A 23,936-nucleotide genomic window follows, 5' to 3' on the forward strand; every position below is an offset into this window, starting at 1 on the left:
ATAAAAATAATATAATATTATTATTAATATTATATTAATAATAATTAAGTAATAATATATTAATAATTAATATTATTTCTGTGACCCTTATAATAAATTTATTCTCTAGTAAGAGTTAGCTTAATGTTCCTGTTGGAAAAAATGGGATTTAAAAGAGCTTATCTTTGACGGTATTGTGTCCATAGGAAAAAAGTTATTATTGTTTTATATGTGACATAATTTAAGTAGCTTTCCTGAAGTAAAACATTAAAGAGGATGTTTGATTTTTTTGCCAGCAAGATTCTGATAAAACTCTATTTTGCTACATCTATAATTATAATGTATGTTACATTTTGATATGTAAAAGAGTTTCACAAATCTTCAGCTAATGAACAAAAGAACGACAATTTGCAATACTATAATTAGTTATCAAACCTTGGCAGTTTCCAGGTCTCCTGAAAGACTTTTTCCTCTGCTCCAAAGGCATTGAAAAGGGCTTTGGTCCAATCCCCAACTGATCTTATATGTACACTGAAAAATTCCTCTCCAGGGGCTGAAGTGAGTGTGAAAGGGTGCCACTCCAGCTGTGAGATAGAAGGGCACTGAAGAAAGATATACTGACCGGCTGCCATCTTAAAACCACGTTTCTTCATATGAAGCTCCAGAACTCCAGAGGAATGAGACACTACCTAAGCCAGATTTAAAATATACTCAACACAATATATTAGTCCTGCTCATCAAAAGGTAATACAAAGTTAATATAGGAAAAATTACACTAATCTGAAAGTGTTATTTTGGTGCAAGAAACAGTAAAAACAACAACAACATGTACCCATCTATAAGGGAATAGAAAGGATTCTGTGAGTTTTTTCTGTGAATGTCTCAGCCTTGGGAAACTATACACTGTCCACCCACTTCTTAGAATAGAGGCCTGATGCAGGATCTTTTTCACCTGAGCTGAATCAAATTGGGCTCAGGAAAGGGAGTTCAGCATTGCACCACATCCGCAGGCTCATCCTGCTAGTAAATAGACATCAAACTAGAATACTTGCTACTTGATCTCGAGTTTCATAGATCTTTTGCTCTAATAAGAAATGGCTTTGGGATGCAAGATTTATTATCGCTCACATCTGATGTTAAAGTTAATTTGTTTGACCCTTGGTTTAGGGTTACCCTCAGGTTCTTCCGTTTGCAGCAAATATCTCTATTTTTCTTACTGTTACTTCTTACAACTTTATTATTCTTTGGCTAGATTCATTTGCTTTGCTAATTGCAGAACCATTTGGAAGATTTTCCTATGCCCCGTGTGATCAAAGGTTTTATCCTTGTGACTCTCAGCCTTCTTAACCCATACTACCTTTTTCATCTCTTGTATGCTGTATGAGCTGAGAGCATCTTTGCTCTTTTAATATCCTTCTCCAGTCATTGTAGAGACTACCATCTATTTCATCTTCTAATGACAGAGATGTCACCCTCATAGTTACCAGAAACCTTTCTGTGACCCTAAGGCTTTAAGATAGTTATTTGAACCAGACCAATTATTACTCTGGATTGGAACCCGAGCCTTCTATTTCACTTGAAAATAGTGAGCCTTCTATTTCACTTGAAAATAGTGAGCCTTCTATTTCACTTGAAAATTTCAGCTTCATTGCTATAAAACAACAGCAGCATCAGCAACTAACCCCCAGGGCCAAGGGGTCCCAGTTTAAGGGCTGTTCTCTTGTGAAGATCTACCACTGCTTCCCCTCCTTCTTATTGCTCTGAATCTTTAGGTTCTCCACTGAAAAGAAACAATGCAATTTCAAATACAAAAGTCTTACAGGGCATTTATGAGGTTAGCTTCAGAATGAGCTGTTGAACTGTACACTTCGGCCACACACTTTTCAGAGATGGTTAAAGATAGATCCTTCACAAGGTGAGAGAATGAAAGTGTAATTTTAAGTTTAGCAGTATAAGTTATTTCATGAATCTTATCAGTTGAGGACAATTGGGGATTGGGTGGTGTTTTGTCTAAACAGAAGCTAGGAGTGAATTTAATCTGATTCTAATAAATTTGTTGCCTTTATGAGACCTTCTATAGCATAGTGGTTAAATGATTGAGCTTTGAATCAGCGCTCAGCTGGTTTGAACCCCAGCAGCAGGTGACCTTGGGTAAGCCACTCCTCTCAGCCCCAGCTCCCCAGCTGTATTGTGGGGATCATAACAACACTGTTCACTGCTCTGAATGGGGCACTAATCTGTCTAGGAGAGTGGTATATAAATGCATGTGAATTTGTTAAAATATTAGTCTTTCAGTGCTATGATGCTTCATGTCTCCTTGTTTTTTTGTATGTCTATCTATCTAGTGGAGAGCTGGTGCCAGCATACAAAACACAGTTCTATCTCATAAGCAGAATTTTCTGGAGATAAAGAGGATTTGCTGAGGCCTTCTGCATGGGAATGGTATTTTTTCTTTGTTGATCCCCCCCCCCGCCCTTGGTATAGGTCGAATCCACATTTACCCATTACCCGCATGTTTATCGGATATCTTCCGTTTGCCTCCAATCCGCAATTTTTTCCTCTTCGTTCACATTCCTGCTTCCAATCCGTCTTTCTCGCGCGTCCCTCCAGTCACACGGCCGCTCAAAAACTGCTTTTTTGGGCAGGACCTTTTCCCCCCACCCATTTATTTTTTATTTTTTTGAGCGCACTTTTCCGTTATTTCGATCTTGCCTTATAAAGAAACATCATTGAAGATAATGATGCCTCTCTTTCCCCCACTGACAGCACTGATGGCTCTCTCCCATTTCTTTTTTGGAAATTTGGAAGTATGTGGGAAGCTTTCGTGGGCATTTCCTATGCAGGACAGTTCAGTGCCTGAATTTTACTGAAGTTTCACTTCCTTGGAGTGTCATTATTTCAATATTTCATAATTTTGATATTACAGTAATATAAAATAAAAAAAATAAAAAAACAGTTAAAAAGGAAGTTTCGCGAGTCCGTTCTGAGGATGGATTCACCCCAAAATGATTTTTCAAACTACCAGATTTGATTCAGAAACAGCATAATCAATAAATCCAATGCTATGAAGTCAAAAACAGTCTTTTGCAGACTACGGAGCACTTGCAAGTTGAATAAGCCAATAGGAACTCTCGGAACAGCCGGAGAGACAGAAAGGGGAGTGTTTTTAAAAAAAAACGCGTAAATTGCGCATTGGCCCGTTCACGGCCACCGTGAAACTCCCGTTGAAAACCTGTGACCACATATTCGGGAGAAATGAGAATGAAATGCGTCTGTTTAATGAGGTAATGTGACCGGCACTCGGGATTGCGTGGGGAATGCGGGGAACATGTGACTTAGAATGAGTAATGTGGATTTGACCATAGTCGAATTTTATTCCGGTCCTTTTTGCTAAAATACAACTTTTGTAATTCAAGACTGTGTCTGAAGTGTCCCAAACCCGATCTTGGCCATCATTTGAATGGACACCCACATTTCAAGGAAATATTTCATGGGTAGAGTGCTGCTACTGATCTGCAGATGCAGCTGTAAGAATAATGCAATCTGGAAATGTTTAAAAAGTGGTCTTATTCCAGCCATTGTCCTCAAATAATAGCAGTGGTATAAAATATAGCAGCCAATCTGGACATTGTCATTGTTACTTTTTGAACACTAATATCAATTGATACAATGAACAACAGCCAATTAGAAAAACCAGTCGGTTGCTCTGAACAGGTGTGATTCATTTGTCTTTAAATGTTCAAATATTAGCTACAATTTGCTCCAGGAAGCATAACTATTTACAGTTCATACATCCCCTCTATATTTTTAATCTGCTTATTTTGCATATCTTGTAGTTCAATTTCAGACTGTTGTAGGAAAATTGAATTTTTTAAAAAGTAATATTATGATCCCAGTACTAAAGAATCATGAATATGATCATGCAAATGTACAGATTAACTGTCAGCAACAAAGAAAGGACAGAGAATTTACTTCTGATGAAGCAAGGTAACTATACATTTTGATTTTAACACAGATAATAATGCTTAGACTATATACACACCTTTGTAATGACAACTTCTTGCTGAAACCTCCAGAGCCTAATCATTCTTTCACAGATGTATAATATCACAGGACTTAAGACCCATTTCCAAGCCTGTTGTGAATTATATAAGCAGAATTTTATAGAGGAGTACACATTTAAACTTCTTGAGCACTACAGTCCATCTCCACCTTGCCATTGCTAAGAGAATGCTAAGACATCACCCCCAAAATTCTCAGCTATGATCAGGGCAGTTGTTATCCCACATTCTGAGAAATGCTCTTGCATTATACCAGATTGCATGCATTGGCCTTTGCTTTGGGATCTGGTAATGGTTTAGTGGCGTTTTCCATTACTGGGAAATAAGAAAAGATCAGATGACCAACTAAAACTATTATGCCTTGACAGCTTTGAAGTAATTACAAGCATTCCTCTCTGCTAGGCTTTTTAGTTGATCCTGATAACAGAACACAACAAGCTGATATGGTTGTTCATCCCAATCCAGGCTTTCTATTTCTAGGACTCCTTGTTGGTCATTGGCTGTTTTTTGCTTACTTGTCACTGTATGGTCAACAAATAGAAGCCTATATCCCACTGCTGCAGTGCACAGATGTGACTACAATGTGTTTAACATGCATTCAGCCTTGAAACAGTTTATTAGCCTGCATTCTAGCCATATTGTTGACATGTGCTAAAGCCTACATGCAAATCTTATCCAGCAAAGGCATCTCAGTACAATATAGCCTTAGTTGCTATATTTTAAACTCTTCTCATGGGGCGACCAGAGCACTTTCTAAATCCTTTGAAGTCAATTGAGTTAAAATAAGTTAATGTGGTTAGGAGGATTGTACTGTCAGTATCTTTTTGAACTCTGTCTGGACCCCTATCCAGCAGGAGGATCCACACTAAGTATCCCTTTTGTGGCTCACAGCTGCTGATTCAGGAGACATATATTTATTCTCAATAAAACTTTAACTCTTATTTATGTCAGTGACAGAATATGGAAGACTGGAATTTCCAGCATTTCAGATGGTTTCCTTTCTATGCTTCCACTTCTAGTGTACTGAATTGGCCAGAAATTGACCCAAAAAGTTGAGTTATGCTGAAATTACCTATTCTAATTTAATTGATTAGGCTGTTTTTATTGTCAGTAATTATACTTAACAGATCTATGACATTAAGTTGCTTAGATCTTGAGATAGTATAGCTGATAATGGCACTTCCTGGTCATATATACTGATCACCCTATTGATCAAAACTACTTAGCTAGCCATTTATATTAACTAGTAATTCTGTTTGGCTGAACTGCAACAGCTTTAGATAATTAGATATAATGGAAGATGGAAGATGTTTAAAAAGTGTAAGCATTCATTTTCACATCTTAGTTGTAGTATATAAAACTTACAGTGGCTTATTTTTACCAGCAAAGGTATGGAAAACTGTTGTTTTTAATTACCCTGTAACTCTGTTTAGCTCAAGTGCTTGGATTGAAACTGATTTTTAGAATCAATTATCTATACATTTATCAGAAAGCTGCTCTGCAGCACCATTAATTGTTATTGTTGGATGATGCTTCCTTCAAGCCACTTTGCTATTTAGCCATGATACTTGAGGAGACAGAATATGGACAGGGAAGCTGATGGGTCGTTTGGGATTCCTAGCATCACTGCATGTAATAGTGACATAGGCCCTGTGTGCATGTTGCTATGAATGCACATATACCCTGCATGTATGTGTGTGCATCAGTGTGTAAGAAAAAGCCAACATGCATTCACTTTAAAAAATAAAAAAGGACTAGGACCTGGATGAATGTGGAGTTTTAATACATGTTCAGTTGTACATGTGCTGAATGTAACATGATAATTACTCAATGCATATATAAAGAAAAATCAAGTGTACACTGTACAATGTGATCAGAAGAGTGTCATCTAATAGAAGTGGCACCATTAAAATGTGATTCCCCTTTAAAGGACTATACTGCCTTGAATCCACATTCTGCTACATGGCAAAATTGTTGATCATTGAGCTAAAAATGAAAAGAAAGCATGTGTTTTAATGGGCTAGAGCCCATTTTTGTTAGATGCATAAACCTACATGTTACCTGTGGAAACATTCACTTAGGCTTATGAAGCCATGGTGGTGCTTCGTGTAAAATGTCAGTGATGAAAAGTAGATCATTGGCCTAATTACTTGCTAAAGAAAAGGAAACGCAAAGGACTTTCTTTTTTCTGTTTGTATTAGACAGACATGAAAACCCTGGTGAGGAATTTTTAAACTATTTGATATCCTCTCTGAGAATTCAGTGGAGGCTTTCAAATATGCTCCTTTGATCCTTTCGCAAGCAGCTGTATAAAGTGTTATCTTTAAAGTGTCCTTTTGTTGGAAATGAATAGCCTTTGATGGCCTGTTGAGTGACCAAGTTTCTTTCCTTGTATTCAGGATGCTTGCCTTTTGCCAAGGTGATGAAATCATTAATATTGAAATTAAATGCTCTTGAATGGGTTGAAGATGGGGACTGGGGATTCAGGCTTTTGTACAATAACGGCAGATTAGCATCATTAGTAGGGAAGCCTCGTAAAATCTGTGATGCTCTTCCCTATATGTGAAGACAGCATTGTACACTCAGTAACCATTTCAGAACAAAACAAAACTCTGTAAATCTTGTAAAGAGGTGCTTAACTCAGTTCCTTGGCTAGCTTGCTGATTTTCCATTTGATTACCAGAAAGAAAAAAAGAAAAGGGAAGGGGAAAAAAAAAGAAAGAATAATAAAAAGTTTAAAAGCTAGGCACTTTAAAAAGGAACATGGATCAACTCAACCATGAACTTTAATGAGTTACCTTGGCCTTGGTATTCACACTCAGGCTAACTACTTCACAGAGCTGTTGTGAGGATAGCTAAGAGGGAGAGAAGAACCATGTACACTGTCTTGAATGGGAAAGGGTAAGATAAAACGTGATGGATATTTTGAAAGAAATATTTTATCTGTCTTGCTTTCCCTTTTTGGTGCTTTTTAGATTACACCATTGTCAGTTGTTTTGATTTACATTATGGTCTCACATCTACACAGTATGTGAAATTGATTCTTTATCAGGGTCACAGATGGTCACATAATTAAATGACATGAGAGTGAATGAGCCATAAGACTATGTGAAAATGACCATGCAGTAAGTAACCTAGCAGAGCCTGAAATGGAGACTAAATGGTAAGACAATACTAATAAAGTGTTTATTTGTAAACTCTGACTGACTGATGACTTGCTCACATTTATACAGTTGGCTGCCCAGTGGCATCCAGTGAAACAGATCTGTGTGTGGGGGGGGGGGGGCTAGAACTCTCATCATGCTGTGTGAGAATGTACATATGTGAAACACTACTGACTGCATTGTACTTAACTGTAGTGTTTGAATATGTGAAAAGTAACCTAACAGACTCAGACTGCTGATGAACAAACAAAACAATTAACAAAAACTTGGCTCCCTATTCGTAACTGGAGAACATAACACAAACTAAACTGATGTGTGTTCAGTAATCACTAATTAATGACAAAGGAAGAATAACACCTGCAGTGGCCCATGATCTTGGCTTAATTTAGAGCCTCACAATGCACAGTAACCATTTTAATAATGAAATATGCATGATGCAAGTGTCATTCTTACCACAGGGTCATTTCCAGAAAACTGTGGCACAGGGCACTGAGCTGTTGTCTCCCACTCCAAATAGTGATCTTTACAATAAGTGACATTGTGCAGCAACAGACTCTGAGGAGTCTGACCACGGATAAACCGTCTAAACAGGAAAAAAAAAAACAAATACAATGCATAAACCTAGATCTGAGTCAAAAAAGCTGTTTCTGTTTTGTTTTTATTATTGTTAAAAATCACCTCCAAGAATCATGGAAATTTGGTTCTAGTCAGTATCAAAGCCTTAGCATTTTTACAAATAGTACCACACAGATGCCCTGACCTGGATGGCCCAGACTAGCCCAATCTTGTCAGATCTTGCTTACTAAGCAGGGTTGGCCCTGGTTAGTACTTGGATGGGAGGCCACCAAGGAAGCCCAGGGTCCCTTAGGTAGAGGCAGACAATGTCAAACCTCTTCTGTTAGCCACTTGCTTAGGAGGGTTACCATGTCAGCTGTAATTTAATAATGGTACTTTCCATAAGCATTATACAGACAGAAGCTTAAGAAACTTTATTAGGTTTCAGGAGAACACAGATGAGATAGCAACTGTCTTGCCTCCTTGTAGGGCTTTTTTCTATGCCACCCTTTGATCAAGGGTACCCCTCATAATAATATTAATGATGGATATAAAATCATGCCATATAACACATATCTATACTCACCCCATACCATGGAGAACCAAACCAATATAGAAAACAACGAATAAGTGGTGTGTGTACCAAAACACTTCATAGAATGATCGGGTAATGATATCTCTGGATGAGGTCATGATCAGAATGAAAGAAACAGTGATCAGGAGTCCAGTCATTCCAGCAGTTGTTGTTAGTATTTCAGTTATTGCATTCTAAAAAGGAGAATAAAGTGTTTTACAGGAAGACTAAATTAATATTGTGATTTCATCATAAAAGGAATGTGTGAAACAAAAATTAAAAATGAGATACTCTGAGGAATTAATTTTAAAAACACTACTATTTTCACCTAGGTTTGTGCCTGAAATTTGTGAAAATATTAGCTGCAATTTATTTGCTTCTATGAAATGAAAAGAGGAAATTATACAATCTCAGCACTGCCTATTTTGCTACATGAGAGTGTTCCTAAAGAGAAGAAATTATTACAGCAAGGGTTGATGAAGCAGAAAGCTAATGATCAAAACAGCAATGAATAATCTAACTGTGCAAACAGATCTGCAAATGGATCTCGGAGCGTTTTTTCTTGACAGGCGCCCCATATTTGAATCAAGACTATAATGTACGTTTATGTGGGAGAGGGTAGCTTAAAATCCTGCCCAAACCATTTCCCAAGTCAAATACCACCCAAGAGATTTTTGCTTTCTTTTTGCTGTGGATCTGATCTGAATGGCGGAGAGGGGCTGCCACAGTGCTAATTATCATTTTTTTTAAAAAGTGGAGATCCATTCCGTTTTCACACTACATACCTGCTTCCAGAACATTGCGAAACGTAGCACAAAAAATGCAGAAGATAGCGTCTTCTCGCGAGAGTTTTGTGCGATGTTGCGCAAAACTCTCGCGAGAAGACGCTATCTTCCGCATTTTTTGCGCTACGTTTTGCGATATTCTGGAAGCAGGTATGTAGTGTGAAAACTACATTCCTAGCATTCCATCTCATCTGGACATTTTGAGAAAGAGAAATGAGTGTGCTGCTAAGGAACATGTTCACAATGCCATATTACTCTTCTTTCAGAATAAGACATGGTGTATCACTAAGGGCTTTCTTTTCTGGCTCTCTCACATCTTTTCCTTTTCATTGCTTTATCTGAGACCTCCCTGTTCCTATTTTTTCTCTCATGTTCTTCTGGAAGAAAATATTTGCTTCAGAGTTGTTGGGTAGGTCTTGCTGACCTCTTTAGCCCTCATCTCACACATTTCTGCTTAGAACTTACTGCAGAGCTCATTTTAGAGTTTAACAATCACTGTCAAAGATTGAACTTTAAGATCTGCTCTTCCTTATACTTGTCCATGTGTTCCATACTACAGGCTTTTAAATAAATCATGGAATTTCAATAGCGAAGATGCATGCATGTGCATGCACGGTAGTGTAATAGGGAAAAGTGGAAAGCTCTGATAGGTACATATTTCCCACTGGATTACTACAGTTATGTACAATGAGACACCTGTGTGGCCCTACTGGGCAAAAATGCCAAGTTTTTAACTAAACTTTTGTATTAGCTGCACCTCTCTTGACCTTTCTGACACAGGATGTGTGTGGAGTGGGTGGAGATCTGATGAGAAACACCAACCGACCAACATAAATGCCAGCTTACTGTGTCATAATTCCTGATAGGATTCAAGTAACTTTCATTGGGGTTCTTGCCAATGCTGGACAGTTTGTTGTTTAATTCTCCTGCTTGTTTTGAATGGCTAAGGTGATATCGCTCTATGTTGATCAAATGTGCAATGATATGAATGGCTGTAAAGACATAGTTGTACAAAATAAAAATTATGACATGAGGATACTGGAAATAAACAGAACTTTGCTTTTCTTGACCCCCTCCCCCTTGCTCGCTTGCCTTTGGCTTCCCTGTGTCTTGCTGTTGCTGCTTCCCCTGATCTTCCTTTCCTTCATGTGCCAGGTCTTTACCTTTTTTCAGCCCATCAACTCTTCCTGCCCAACCTTCCTTCCTCCTTTGAATGCCTGTTGCTATTTTTATGTTTCTATATGTGTATTTTAGCTTTCATTTTAGTTGTTTTAATAAGGTGTTTTTTGGTTTGATTTTAATGGTTTTTAAGACATATTTTATTATGTATGTTTTTAATCTGATAGCCTCCTGGGTGGACCTGATGAAGGCAGAAAAGCAGGGTATAAATTTTGCACATAAACAAACAAACAACCACAAACAAACAAATGACTACCCTTATCCCCACCCTCCTATTGGTTTGCCTGCTTTACTCCACTGCTCTTTCCTTTGGTAGTTTCCCCTTGTTTGCAGAAACCTTTACCTTAGTCCTAGGTGGTCCATTGCAAATATTTTAATCCACACAGTTGGGGAACCCTGGGCTATTAGATATATGATTACATTTGCATGCGGCAATATGAAACTTCTCCATTTGTAATATGTAACTCAGGATGATATTCCTCATTTAATTTCTTTTTTATATTCACTTATAATTTTTAGTTTCCCATTTTTCACTGTAGTTTTGGTATGTTTACTTTATGTACATATGTGTGATTTTAATATGCATTTTATGGAATATATAGAATTATACATCATTTATGCTGTTTTATTTCTATCTATTTACAAACCATGCCATAAAAGATACAATCAATAGAGCCACAAAGTGGAGCTAGGGACAGTCAGGGTATTTTGCTACACATCTGAAGGAAGTCTCATAGTTGGAGAAAATCTGAAAGCTAACAAAAAATCCTCAGGGGATTAAAACTACTAAAATAACAGAAATTCTTGTAGCTTTCAGAAAAGAATACCCTCTGAATTCTTTTTGGCTCTTGGGGTTTGCTAGGCAACAATATTGCCAAGCCTTCAAAATCTTGGTTTCTGTAAAGCAAAGCTGTGGGAGGGATCAGGAGTGGACAGGGAGATCAAGAAATAAAAACTGGAAAACTTACCTACATACATACATATAAACATACTTGTGTGTGTGTTATGTGCTATTGAGTTGCTTCTGAGTTATGGTGACTTTATGAATGAGAGACCTCCAAAATGTCCTATTGTGAACAGCCTTGTTCAGATCTTGCAAACGGGAGGATGTGGCTTTCTTTATTGAGTCAAGCTATCTCATTTTGGATCTTCCTCTTTTCCTACTACTTTTCATCTTTCCTCACTGTCTTGACTTTTCCAGAGGAGTTAGCCGTGTTAGTCTGTAGTAGCAAAATCAAAAAGAGTCCAGTAGCACCTTTAAGACTAACCAATTTTATTGTAGCATAAGCTTTCGAGAACCACGTTCTCTTCGTCAGATGCATGGAGGGCAGAAGGAAACTGGCCAAATATAGAGGAGGAGAGGGGGGGAAGGGGGGGAGGAGGAGAGGGGGGATGTAAACAACTCCTTTGGTATGGAGATGCAAACAGCTCCTTTTGGTGTTGGGATCAGTTTGCTTGTGTAAAGTTTCAAAGGAGTTTGCTGTGTTAGTCTGTAGTAGCAAAATCAAAAAGAGTTCAGCAGCACTGCAGCACAAGCCCTCGATAACCACAGTCCTCCCCGCCAGATGCATCTGACAAAGAGAACCGTGGTCCTCGAAAGCCCACGCCAGGTGCCACTGGACTCCCCCTGACCCCGCCTCTGTAAAGGAAATGAGTTACCTGTGATAATGATGAATTCATATGCAAATTTGACTCTGTCAAGCTGGGACTGAATAGGGACTATGAATGGTTATCTCATTATCACAGGTAACTGATTTCCTTTACAGAGGCGGGGTCAGGGGGAGTCTAGTGGCACCTGGCGTGGACTTTCGAGGACCACGGTTCTCTTTGTCAGATGCATCTGGCGGGGAGGACTGTGGTTATCGAGGGCTTGTGCTGCAGTGCTGCTGAACTCTTTTTGATTTTGCTACTACAGACTAACACGGCAAACTCCTTTGAAACTTTACACAAGCAAACTGATCCCCACACCAAAAGGAGCTGTCCACATCTCCATATCAAAGGAGTTGTTTACATCCCCCCTCTCCTCCTCCTCCCCTCTCCTCCTCTATATTTGACCAGTTTCCTTCTGCCCTCCATGCATCTGACAAAGAGAACTGTGGTTCTCGAAAGCTTATGCTACAATAAAATTGGTTAATCTTAAAGGTGCTACTGGACTCTTTTTGATTTTGACTTTTCCAGTGAGTCTTGTCTTCTCATGAGTCATGACATGACCAAAATTTTGTCATTTTAGCTTCTAGGGAGAATTGAGGCTTGATTTGATTTAGAACCCACTTATTTTTTTTTGGTGGTGGTGGGGGGGGGGAGGTTTGGCCATCCATGGTATCTGTAAAATTCTCCTCCTCTCAAATGAATCAATTTTCTTCCTGTCAGCTTTCCTCACTGTCCAACTCTCACCTCCATCAGTAGTAATGGGGAGTATCATGGCATGCATTATTTTGGTCTTGATCCCCAGCAACACATCCTTATCTTTAAGCATCTTTTCTAGTTCCTTCATGGCTGCCCTGCCAAGTCTGATTTCTTGGTTGTATTCAGGGCCAGTGCCACAGTTTCTGGCACCTGAGGTCAGGGGTAGCTTCAGGGCTGTTGCCGCCCCCGCACGCCCATGTGCGCACACACCCAGACTGCTCAGTTTCCCTGCACCACCCCGGCCATCTGCCATGCCTGGCCCGCAGCTGTGTGCTAGCAGCGGCAGCACAAGGCAACATAGTGCCAGACCAAATGAGACAAGGGTTGCACAAGTTTTCTTGGGAAATGTAGGAGACGCCTTCCCCTCTCTGCTGCTGCTCACTGCCCTCTCTGAACGTGTATGTTTGTGTGTGGGGATGGACCCCCAAAGCATTCCCCCCCTATCTCTTGCCTGTCACCTCACAAACTGGAAAGGAGCGGAGGAAAAGTGATAAGTTTCTTTTGGGGGACTGGGGGGGGGATGGGACAGAATAATGACAGAAGAAAGCAAAGGGGAAGGGAAAGGAGAAAGCAGGAAGGACCTAGAGAAATAGCTGCGCCTCAGGGTATGCACTTTGAATGAACTGCTGAAGATGCAAATCCTTCTTCCAGGCACAAGCACCTCTCCCCACCCCCTGCCACAAGGGCACTCTGGGAGAGAGCAGAAGCAGCCCACCCCAGAATGGTCTTTGGGTGCCCTCGTGTCCAGCAGGCTTGTGCCTGGAAGAAGGATTTGCGTCTTCAGCAGCTCATTCAAAATGCACACCCTGAGGCACAGCTGTTTCTCTAGATCCTTCCTGCTTTCTCCTTTCCCTTCCCCTTTATTATCTTCTGTCATTATTCCATCCCATCCCCACCAGGTCCCCCAAAAGAAACTTATCACTTTTCCTCCACTTCTTTACAGTTTGTGAGGCGACAGGCAGGAGATAGGGGGGAATACTTGGCATGTGTGCGTCCTCCCAGCCCTCCCACTCAGTTGCTCTGCAGTGTGTGCACCCACCCATGGCTCCCTTCTGGCGCCTCTGCACCCGAGGCAATTGCCACACTTGCCTCCATAGATGCACTGGCCCTGGTTGCACTCTTCCTTTTGGTTGATGATTGAGCCAAGGAATAGAAAATCTTTAACAATTTCAATTTCTTCACTGCCAACCTTAAAATTATTGATGGCATTCACTGACACTCAAACCTTCTCACCACGTTAAGGTGTGTATCCAAGAGAGGGATACGCACATATACATACATGTGGTCGAGAGTGCTGTCAAGTCATAGCTGACTTATGGCAACTCCTTGTAAGGTTTTCATGGCAAGTGACTAACAGAGGTGGTTTGCCACTGCCTGCCTCTGAAACTCTGGTCTTTGTTGGAGGTTACCCATTCAACTACTAACTAAGGCTGATCTTGCATAGCTTCTGAGATCTGATAAGATTGGCCATGCCTGGGTTATCCAGCTCAGGGTAGATCCATCCGTCCATGTGTGCCTGTGTATGAATGCTAACTCTGGTATAATGAAACAGAAAACTGAATGGAGGTAAAAAACCAAATGTTTAATTCATAGAAATGAAAAGTAAAATTGAAACATTAATTTTGGGATTGAAACTGGAGGGATAAGAATTTCACAATCATTCTATACATAACATTCAAGGAATTATGAAGGAATCATTCTATTTTTCACTGTATTATTCTCTTCTTTTTTCACTGACTCCCTTCCAAAATGCAGAGATGTGCATGCGCATAAGGGACATGGTTTCCTCAGTGTTAAGGTAAATATAAATTTATTTCAGTGCTACTTACTTAGAATCTGAACCATCATCCTAGACCCAGTGTATGCCTAGTGCTCTTTCCAATCCCTCTCCTTTACTTCAATGGGATGTAAAGGAATGTGCACACAGAACTGCCCCTTCTGTAACTGTGAATGAAGCAGGCTTTGAAGTTGATAAGTGATGTGCATGTTAGCTATAGCATTCCTTGCACTCAAAATCTGCCTGTATATTTTGAGTTATGGAAAAGAAAGATTTTGATGCCAGGTACATGATTATGTGTAAGTTTACATCTGTTACTTTGTTGCATGCTGGCCTTTAATTTGCATCTAGCTCATCACTGGGTTCTTTTACTGGGTAGGAGAGAGGGGACATAGAAATGAGCTGTAATTACATATTATTACCTACCTATACAGTGAGCAAATAAAGAAGCAAAAACAGAAAAGTTAAACCAGCTACATTTGATTAATCTGTTTTCATTCAGAGAATCATATACAGCTCTTATTGAATTAGTACACATAGTAATTCATGAGAAGAAAAAAACCCTTTCGGTCTTTCTGCATGTGTCTTTGGGTTAATAGTTGTGTTGAAGTTTTAGTTGCCTTCTAATTAACTACTTTTAGTATTCCCATTACAATCAATCAATGTATAGGCATGTATATTGCTGACTCAAGTACCAATGTCTAACAAAAACAATTCAATAGCAAATGAAGCTAATTGTGCTAGATCCAAAGTTTGTGTTCTACCAGCATAAGACACTTTTGCCAGTGGAAACAAACTTTCCCACCTCCCCACTCCTGCTGCAGCCCACTGAGCTCCCAGAAATGTTATTCATGAGGGAAAAGGAAATTTCAGGAACAGAAAGGGGTTTGAACTTGAAGTGAGGAACTGCATTGGGAAGGAGAATTGTCAAAAATCACCCACCCTTTCTGTGACAGTAGAAACCTCTGTTCCCTTGGATCCAACCCACTGTCTTTTGCATACACTACTGGAATAGGTTCATACCCTGGATTAGGGCTAATGGTTAATGCCTGAGCATACAAGGTGAATCATGGTTCAGAGCCACAATGAGAGAAAGGGGGATTTGTACGAGAAAATGGAGAAGTGAAGACATCGAGGAAGTTGTGATCCTTTGGATTATTCTTGGTTCTTTAACAATAGTTCTAGGATAGCTAGCATTGCATCTGTACCAACCCAAGATAAAACATACACCTGCTTTTCCTTGGTATACCCTCCTACTCCCATCCAACATGCCACAAATGGATTTCTACTGATTAATTTTAGATATATCTACTGTTTCACCAGGTATCGTATTTAGTGTTTCAGTGTGAGCTTGCAAGGGATTTCACAAATTGAATCCTCAGCTGTATTTAAGTGAAATTATTACTTCAATCCTAAGCACACGCACCTTAGAGTAAGCCCCAGTGAACACAATGGGACTTACTTCCAAGTAAACAGGCATATAAGATTTCATCAGTGAAGATTTCCATCAGTTTTTTTTTTAAATGAAAAGATCTATACTGTGATGCACATTGAGTTGGTCCATGAGAAAACTAAAACAAGTAGAATTAATGGATTTATATTCCTGGAATAACTTGTGAATTAAGAGGAAAATGTGCACATTCTTCAGAAATCCATTCTTAAGATGAAAATAAACTGATAAATTGCTGAATATGATAGATAAATATATCATCCAAGAGCACTGTAAAATGTTCAGCATTCCATACGTGTCTGAGGTTTTTACTAATACAAAGAACAAAAATTCAGCTGACTGATCCTAATGGGAATAATGCCATGTTGGAGTTGTTCCATATATCCTGCTGAGGGCAAGAATATGAACAGCTGTTATACAGCATTCTTGAGCCATCCATCTTAAAATGGAGATATTTCTTGAGCATTCAAACTCACATGTACAACTGGAAATACAATGTAAAATGTGGGACAATTTATTGCTTTTCTATCTCCCTCCCTCAAAAATCTTAGATACGTTGTAAATTGGAATAAAGCATTTAGAGCTACCAAAGGGTCTTTGGGAATGGTTATGGATACATGTATATCAAACACTTATTTCAGCTGTCACCCTATAGCTTCTCTCATGTATTCCCTAGATACCAGGATATATGTTGGAGATCTCACTCATGCCAGACAAAGTTATTACATGTTCTTTGTAGTTGTTCTAAAATAGAACCTTTTTGGCTGGAGCTTGTTAACTGTTGCAAGACAATGTGTAACATTTTGTATAGCTCTTCTATTGCCCCCATACGAACGACTGGATTATGAAAACCTTGAAAATTGCTCTCATGTCTAAAATAATACGTAAGTGTAGAAGTATAAATCAAGAATATTTAAGAGCTGATAAAGATGGCTTTTATTTATAATGTTATTGGATGACAAGGTTAACACTGGTTTTTCTCCTTTTGTATTTTTTTCTTAAACTTTGTAATGATTTTCTTTTTGTATTTTCCTCCTCCTTTCTTTTCTTTTCCTTGCTAACAATAAATTTTTTTAAAAAGGGAAGAAGGAAAAAAATTACTTCTTTATATTCCATGACTCTATGGAGTTGCAACCAATTCAATCTTCTGAGTAGAGATTCTGAATCTCCTCTTTCCAGAAGAAGGAGCAATTTTCAGTTGAGTCATGTGTGTGTGTGCGTGGAGGGGGGTGGGGGGGAGTAACCCCCCCAACCTAAATGTGTCTCTGGGACTTATCTACAGGATAGGAAGTGCCTTAGGGCAAAATTGTCAAATACTTTATATCTCAATTTCATCATTTTAATTGAAAACAAAAGCAGAAGTGGCAGTATTTCCATGTTGTTATTAGAATGCTGACTTTATGGGTTTGCATTTAAACAAGTGTGCTTAACTTTCTTTAGATTAAAGGTACCAGTTGGAGTTCATTCGATGCAATCTTATTCTGTTAGGTTAATATTGTTTGTTTTTGTTATCTACTCTGAAGCTTTGGGATGGGGTGTGCTAAAAATCTGAAGAAACAACAAAACAAGCTACTCAATAGCAGTGCTCAAGTCAGCAATACTGTACATTTCCCCAGAAGGGTTTTCTTAAGGAAAGCAATTAGGGGAGTAATAAACATTTTGCAGCATGCTTATGTATTATTAGGAATGTCCAGTTGCTGCAGAATAACCAATCTATGCAAGCTTAGGATGTGCTTTATAATGGAACACTGGAGGGAACAGGTACCTTAACAGGAATGCAAGCTAAGCACTCTCAGCTAGTGCTGCAGAAGGCAAACTTAAAAACTTACTTGCATTTACAGCTACTCCGTAAGCCACAGTCTTGTGAAATGTGATATTTTTGTCAAGCTGTCTTCTCAATATTCCTCTGTAACACTTGAGAAAAATAAAAATCTATTTAAAAATCATGCTCATGTTTATGGCAGTACTGGTTTGTGGACAATTTTACTGTAAAATATGTTCAATTGGGTGAAGATTTGTCAAAAATTCAGCAATCTCCTAATCAACACATAGCATATTCTGAACAGTGGGCACATCTACATTACAACTTTAAACTAGTTTGACAACATTGGTTCTTCAAAGAAAGAAGAGTTTTGAGAGGATGGTGCTAAGAACAACATGTTACAGACTGCTGCTCTCCCCGTTTCTGGGTTCCTTTATTCCAAGTCATATCGGATAAAAAGGACTGAAAAGATGTTTAAAGATGTTGTAAGTGACCCAACAAGAACCTAAAGAAGGCATCATGGCTGTAATCTATCAGCTGACAGATGCCAATCAAGACTCAATTAAGCTTTTAGGTCTCACACTTGTGAACGTAGATAAAGCTATCATGATATTATAATGCAGGTCCTGATAAAGTTACAGCTGGATGAATTTGCCCTGATTCTTTTGTGTGGTGAATATATATTTTGTGAATGTTCTGTCCTATTGAAAAATAACAACAATACTGCTTGATCATATGAAACAACCACCTAGTGTGGCATTCAGTTTCCCACTGGGACCAAACAGTGGGAAAGGGCAGAGTGAGGCAAGGAAGTCCTCTATTGCTGCCTCTACTAACTGGTATGCAGTGATAGACTGCATCTGAAAATGAGTTTCCTTTTGCCATCATGGTTAAAATATAATATTGATATTATAGGGAGGGCTGTGGCTCAGTGGCAGAGCCTCTGCTTGACATGCAGAAGGTCCCAGGTTCAATCCCTGGTATTGCCAGCTGAAAAGGATCAGGTAGTGGATGATGTGAAAGACCTGAGCCTGAGACCTGGGAGAGTCTGAGTAAATAATACTGACCATGTTTGATTAATCGTCTGTTTCAGTATAATAGCTCACGAAAGCTCATAGGTGCTACTGGACTCTTGCTCTTTTCTACTGCTACAGACAGACTAACATGGCTACCCATCTTGATCTATCTTTTAAATCTGTCTAAGTTAGCGGCTGAGCTTCCATAAATTAATTATATTTTGTGTGAAGAAATACTAACCTTTGCCTGTTGTGAATTTATTGCCGCTCAGATTCATTAAGTGAACCCAAGTTCCTTTATATTTTCCCCTGTCAAGTTGCAGCAAACTTAATGCGACCCCATTGGGTTTTCAAGGCAAGAAAGGTTCAGAGGTGGTTTGCCATTGCCTGCCTTTGTATAGCAATCCTAGACTAAAAAATTCTATCTATTCATTTTTGTCACATGATGCGACAAAACATCCCTATCATATCTCCCTTCAGCCATCTTTTTTTCTAATTTAAAAACTCCAAATGCCTGTCTTCATAGAGGTAGTGCTTCAGCCCTTGATAGCTTTAGTTGCCCTTATGTTTACCATATCCAATGATTCCATCAAAGTTACTCCTTAGCTATCCTCTTTGCCTTTTCCTGCTAGTTGACAATAATGATTGACCTCACTTTCTAGCTTTGCTTTAACAAAATACTATGCTCCATACTGATTCTTGTCTGAATACTATGCTTTAGAAATACTATGATAATATTTGCTACATTGTAATGAGCCTATGACATATTGACCCCCCCCCCCCAAGTATAGCAGCCTGCTGGACATTAAATGCTATAGTTTCTTTCAGATTATTGAATGTGTGTTTCTAGCACTCTTGTCTAAAATCTGGTCTAATATGAACAACATCACTGATATTTAAAATGTAATAGTTGCACATCAAAAAGAAGTACTTACGAAGCTTGTTCCTCTCAGGAATGAAATAAGGTTCCTACTGACTGGTAACAGGATTAGCAAGAAGTTAAAGTTGAGGCATGTGGCAGAAGCTCTTGCCCAAGCAAGTGTGGACTATACAGAGAATGGTAATATCGTTACACGTTTGAAAAGACACTCCTCACATATGTATATTTTAGTACTCTGCATATACACACATAACATCACAGCCTTGTCCTGATCCTAAGGCTTGCACCAGCACCAGCAAATGTGAAGATGTATCAAATAGAATATTAGCTCAGTGCCAGAAATTGGTGGCAAGAATAGGGTTCCCAGGTGCTCCCTGGTGTCGGCGGGCAAAATCCCAGGGATTTGCCCCCTCATCCGCTGATTGTCCAGCGATCGGTGGGAGGGGGCAAGCTCCTGGAGCTTGACTGCCACCAGCAGGCACCTCAGGAGTGCACACTGGGTACACGCTCCCAACCCATGCAGCGACATCACTTCGGGAAGTGTTGTTGTCATGCTGCCCATGGGAGCATTCCCGTGCTTCATTGGGGGCCAATTTGGGCTCCAAATGGGCTGAATTGGCCCCGTGCAGAGCGTTGGAGTGCTCGCACAGCCAGCATGGTGACATCACTCCTGTAAGTGACATCATCACACTGGCTATGGGGTGCATGCACGCACAAGAAAACCTCATGCTTGGCACAAAATAATTGCCAGGGACTCCACCCTCCCAATGGGAAATGAGGAGTACCTGCCAACCCTTGGTAGGAAGGTTATAGTAAGAAATCTGTATAACAAATGATTACAGTTGGGTGAGAAGTATTTTACTTAAGACACTTTGGAAATTTTTTTTCAATGCACAATATTTTTTTAAAAACCAAACACAAACAGCACCTGAAAGTAAGTTCTCAGTTTGTAAGCCTGTACTGAAAAAACAGTTTGGGGCCTCGGACCTAGGTCTGATTAATAGACTGCAGACACTTAGATAGACCAGACTAGCAGACCAGACTAGCAGATAACTGATGTGTACCTAGGTCTGTATTAATTTGCATGTTTAGCAAAGGTTCATAGGGCATGTGTTGGAAAAGGACTAGGAGAGATGGTATAATGCAGGACTAGGTTAGCTGAAAAGACTGGAAGAGGAAGAGGAGTGCTAAAGCTAGTGTTTTTTGGAAGGCAAAGCTTGTTTCCAAGCTTTGGATCTAAGAGCCAATCTACAAGTGACGAATGACACAGGTTGGACACTTGTCAGCTTCCCTCAAGTTTTGATGGGAAATGTAGGCAGCTTGGCGGAATGTTGGACAAGTGACAGTTGAAAAATCCATTGGACAGCAGTCAGAGAGTCAAGCTGCAAGACCAGGATGCCTACATTTCCCATCAAAACTTGAGGGAAGCTGACAAGTGTCCAACCTGTGTCATTTGTCACTTGTAGTTTGGCCCTTAAAGAAGGTCACAGAGCTGAAACTGCTAGCTGAGAAAACTTGTTCCCTGGGAGAACAGCAGTAGCTGGGAAGAGCTGAAGAAGCAAGGAAGAGCAAAGAGCAGGAATTGCTGACAGCTGAATTGACTGCCTGAGACCAACACCCTAGTACAGAGCTGCCCAACTTCGTCTTGCCAGGAGAAAAGAGGAACTTCTCCTAGTGCAACAAGCAAGCTCTAGGATTCATACAGCATTTTCACAAAAAGAGTCCGTCTGTTGCAAGGCCGTCTAGACATTTGGGATTCTCTTCCAGGCGTAGCCTCGGGCAGAGCCGGTGCCAGGTGTTCTGGCACCTGAGGCCAGATACCTGCACCTGGGGGCAGCTTCAGGGTGTTGCTGCCCCCACGTGCATGCATGCAAAGCATGCGCACCCAGACTGTGTGATGGCGGCACTGCACGTGACTCTGCATTGACTCTGCACTGGGGTCACTGGTTAGTGAACCAGTATTGATAACTTTGGGAACATTTAAATTGGATTTACATTTTGAATTTGTAAACATATCTTTAGAAATTGAACCTGGCCCTCAGAACTCTGGGAGTTACACATTTCTCTTTGATAACCCCCAAATTGAACTGGATAGGACTGTAGTATGCTTTAATGACACAAAAACAAGACTCATTATGAGAAAATAATTTCTGAGCAAACACACAGGCAAAGCTAGTTTAATGAGTTGCAGTTTGCAATGGAATGCAAAAAACAGAGTAGCATGAACCTATTCATGTTTGTTTATACAAATGTTCAGTGGGACTTACTCCCAAATAATACCTAGGATTTCAATTGAATCAAGGACTGCAGGCTAAAAGTAGCTTGCAAAAGAGCCATTGAACCACCTTTTACTTACACCCAGCATAACCCGTGTATAGAGGTAAGCATCATCATCTTCATACCAGTTGAATGTGTCAATAAACAGGTATAAATTTATTCCCAGCCACAGTAACTAGAACAGAAAAGATTCAGTGACAATTTCAGTAATTCCTTTCAATTTTTGTCCTTTTTTTTCTTTCAGGAAAAGAAGTTCATTACTAGCATTCTAAAAAACAGATAAAGGAGATTGCAGAAAGGATCTAGCAAGCTAGTGCCATCCTTTCTGAAAATACAAGATAGTATTAACAAAGATTGCTGCCACACTATATTTGCCACTAAGAATCTGATTATGTAATATAAATCTGAAATTAAGGTTTATTATGCATGGATTGCACAGAAAGTGTGAAACTGCAAGCCTTGCAGCAAAAGCTGAGATTTCCTAAAAAATCAGAAAATAAATTAGAATCGCTAGTTTGTTGCAAAATAGATACTTACAAATAAAATAACGGATGGACTTTCATTCAATATCCAGTACGTCATCTTGATTTGGTCTTTCCTGTACCAGTTACAATTTACAAACTGAGGTCTCTGGATCTTCCACTTGCTTCATAAGCAACTCTAAGGAGCAGCAGCCCAAGAAGAGTCTAATTAAGAACTTCCTATCAGATGTTAGTGCTCAGGGGTGGGGTGGGGGATAGTTTATGATGTGAGAAATTAAAAGCCAGTTTCTTTCCAAATTATTTTTGGACAAAATGAAAGGTTATTCTAAAAAATAAATCTCATTGTTCCTTCCCTTCTAAATTATCTATACAATTTCAACAAAAGCTTAAAGTATTCCACGTTTCCCCCTATACAAGTAAAGTTCTAAGCAAGTATGTGTATAACAGGTTGGGTAATATCTAGTGAAATAGCTAGAGCTTCTATCAGCATGCTATAGCCATGGTTTTTGAGGCTCTTTTACCCTGCACTTTCTTGTACAGTCTTTTAAAAAGTCACTCAAGGAACTTAGGAGATCTTCCAAAACAGCTTCTGATGCAGCACAAAGATCTGTAGCTACAGGGGAAAAGCCAGAGTGCCCTGGGGCATGTGCAGAAGCCTTTTTGAGTATATTCACTGGGTTCTTCAGATCCAGTGTTTATTCAGAACTATTTGCATGAGTGGAGCATAGTGATACTTTTTATTGAATAATCCTGATCTCAAAGGAACATAAAATAAAATTGTGCTATATGTGTGTTAGAAAGGTCACTATTTACACATTAAAATGTTTATAATACCACTTTCTGACAGATACTCAAAATGTTTTCCAGACATACAGATAAAACCATATATGAATGATTCTTTATTACAGCACTTAGCCAGTACATTTACCATAGAAATTTAAGTGCACATTTTACAACCATTTGAACATGGAACATATGAATATATACAGTTTAAAAACATAAATTCTTAATATCTATCAAAATTTGTAAAAACCAGGAAGTCGGCATAGTTCTAAGCAAGCAACCAAAATGGTGGTCTACACTCTAATGAGCTTTAACAACCAGAACACAAAATTTCGCTGTCTGGTGTAGTGCAGTAAAATCTGAATTTGACAACAGTTTCTCTAATTTGTTCTTTTCCGAATGTTCTGAGATACCTTCCAAAAAGGGAATAATAAATCTCGTACGTGCTGCCTTATAGAGAGGGCAACTCAGGAACACATGTTCCTGGGTTTCAACCTCCCCAAGTATACAAGGGCATAACCTCTCATTCCAAGGAATCTTCTTAAATCTGCCATCCAGAACAGCAGAGGGTAAGGCAGAACATCTGGCCAAAGTAAGCGCTCTCCTGAGTTTGTTTACCTCCAGAATGGATAAGTAGGGAGCAGGTGCAGAAATATATCTGTTACTAGGAGGAGCTATAAAAGCTGGAGTGCCCTGTAAGTCAGATTGTCATTCAATATAATCGATCCTTTGCCTGACCAATTGCCTTGCTTGATCGCTTCCCATCATGAGAAGCACTTGAGGGGAAAATCCTATTGCCATAATTT

At 39.4% G+C, this 23,936-nt stretch overlaps 1 protein-coding gene and 1 non-coding gene across 2 annotated transcripts in view; one reads left to right on the forward strand and one right to left on the reverse strand.

The window, feature by feature from the left end:
• The window catches only part of NOX3 (NADPH oxidase 3), a 40,774-nt gene extending 18,327 nt beyond the window's left edge, over positions 1-22,447 (reverse strand). The window contains exons 1-9 of the mRNA XM_054989472.1: positions 22,403-22,447; positions 21,945-22,040; positions 19,644-19,754; positions 17,760-17,844; positions 9,965-10,110; positions 8,346-8,527; positions 7,658-7,787; positions 4,022-4,114; positions 415-668 (exon numbers count right to left, since the gene is read on the reverse strand). Of these exons, the coding sequence (XP_054845447.1) occupies positions 415-668; positions 4,022-4,114; positions 7,658-7,787; positions 8,346-8,527; positions 9,965-10,110; positions 17,760-17,844; positions 19,644-19,754; positions 21,945-22,040; positions 22,403-22,447 (1,142 nt within the window). The remainder of the gene's footprint in view (positions 1-414; positions 669-4,021; positions 4,115-7,657; positions 7,788-8,345; positions 8,528-9,964; positions 10,111-17,759; positions 17,845-19,643; positions 19,755-21,944; positions 22,041-22,402) is intronic.
• Positions 18,612-18,681, forward strand: TRNAV-GAC (transfer RNA valine (anticodon GAC)). Its single transcript has one exon. It is a non-coding gene; the product is annotated as a tRNA-Val (tRNA).
• Positions 22,448-23,936: the final 1,489 nt, after the last annotated feature.

The sequence above is a fragment of the Eublepharis macularius genome, chromosome 1, assembly GCF_028583425.1.
Source record: "Eublepharis macularius isolate TG4126 chromosome 1, MPM_Emac_v1.0, whole genome shotgun sequence".
Lineage (NCBI taxonomy): Eukaryota > Metazoa > Chordata > Lepidosauria > Squamata > Eublepharidae > Eublepharis > Eublepharis macularius.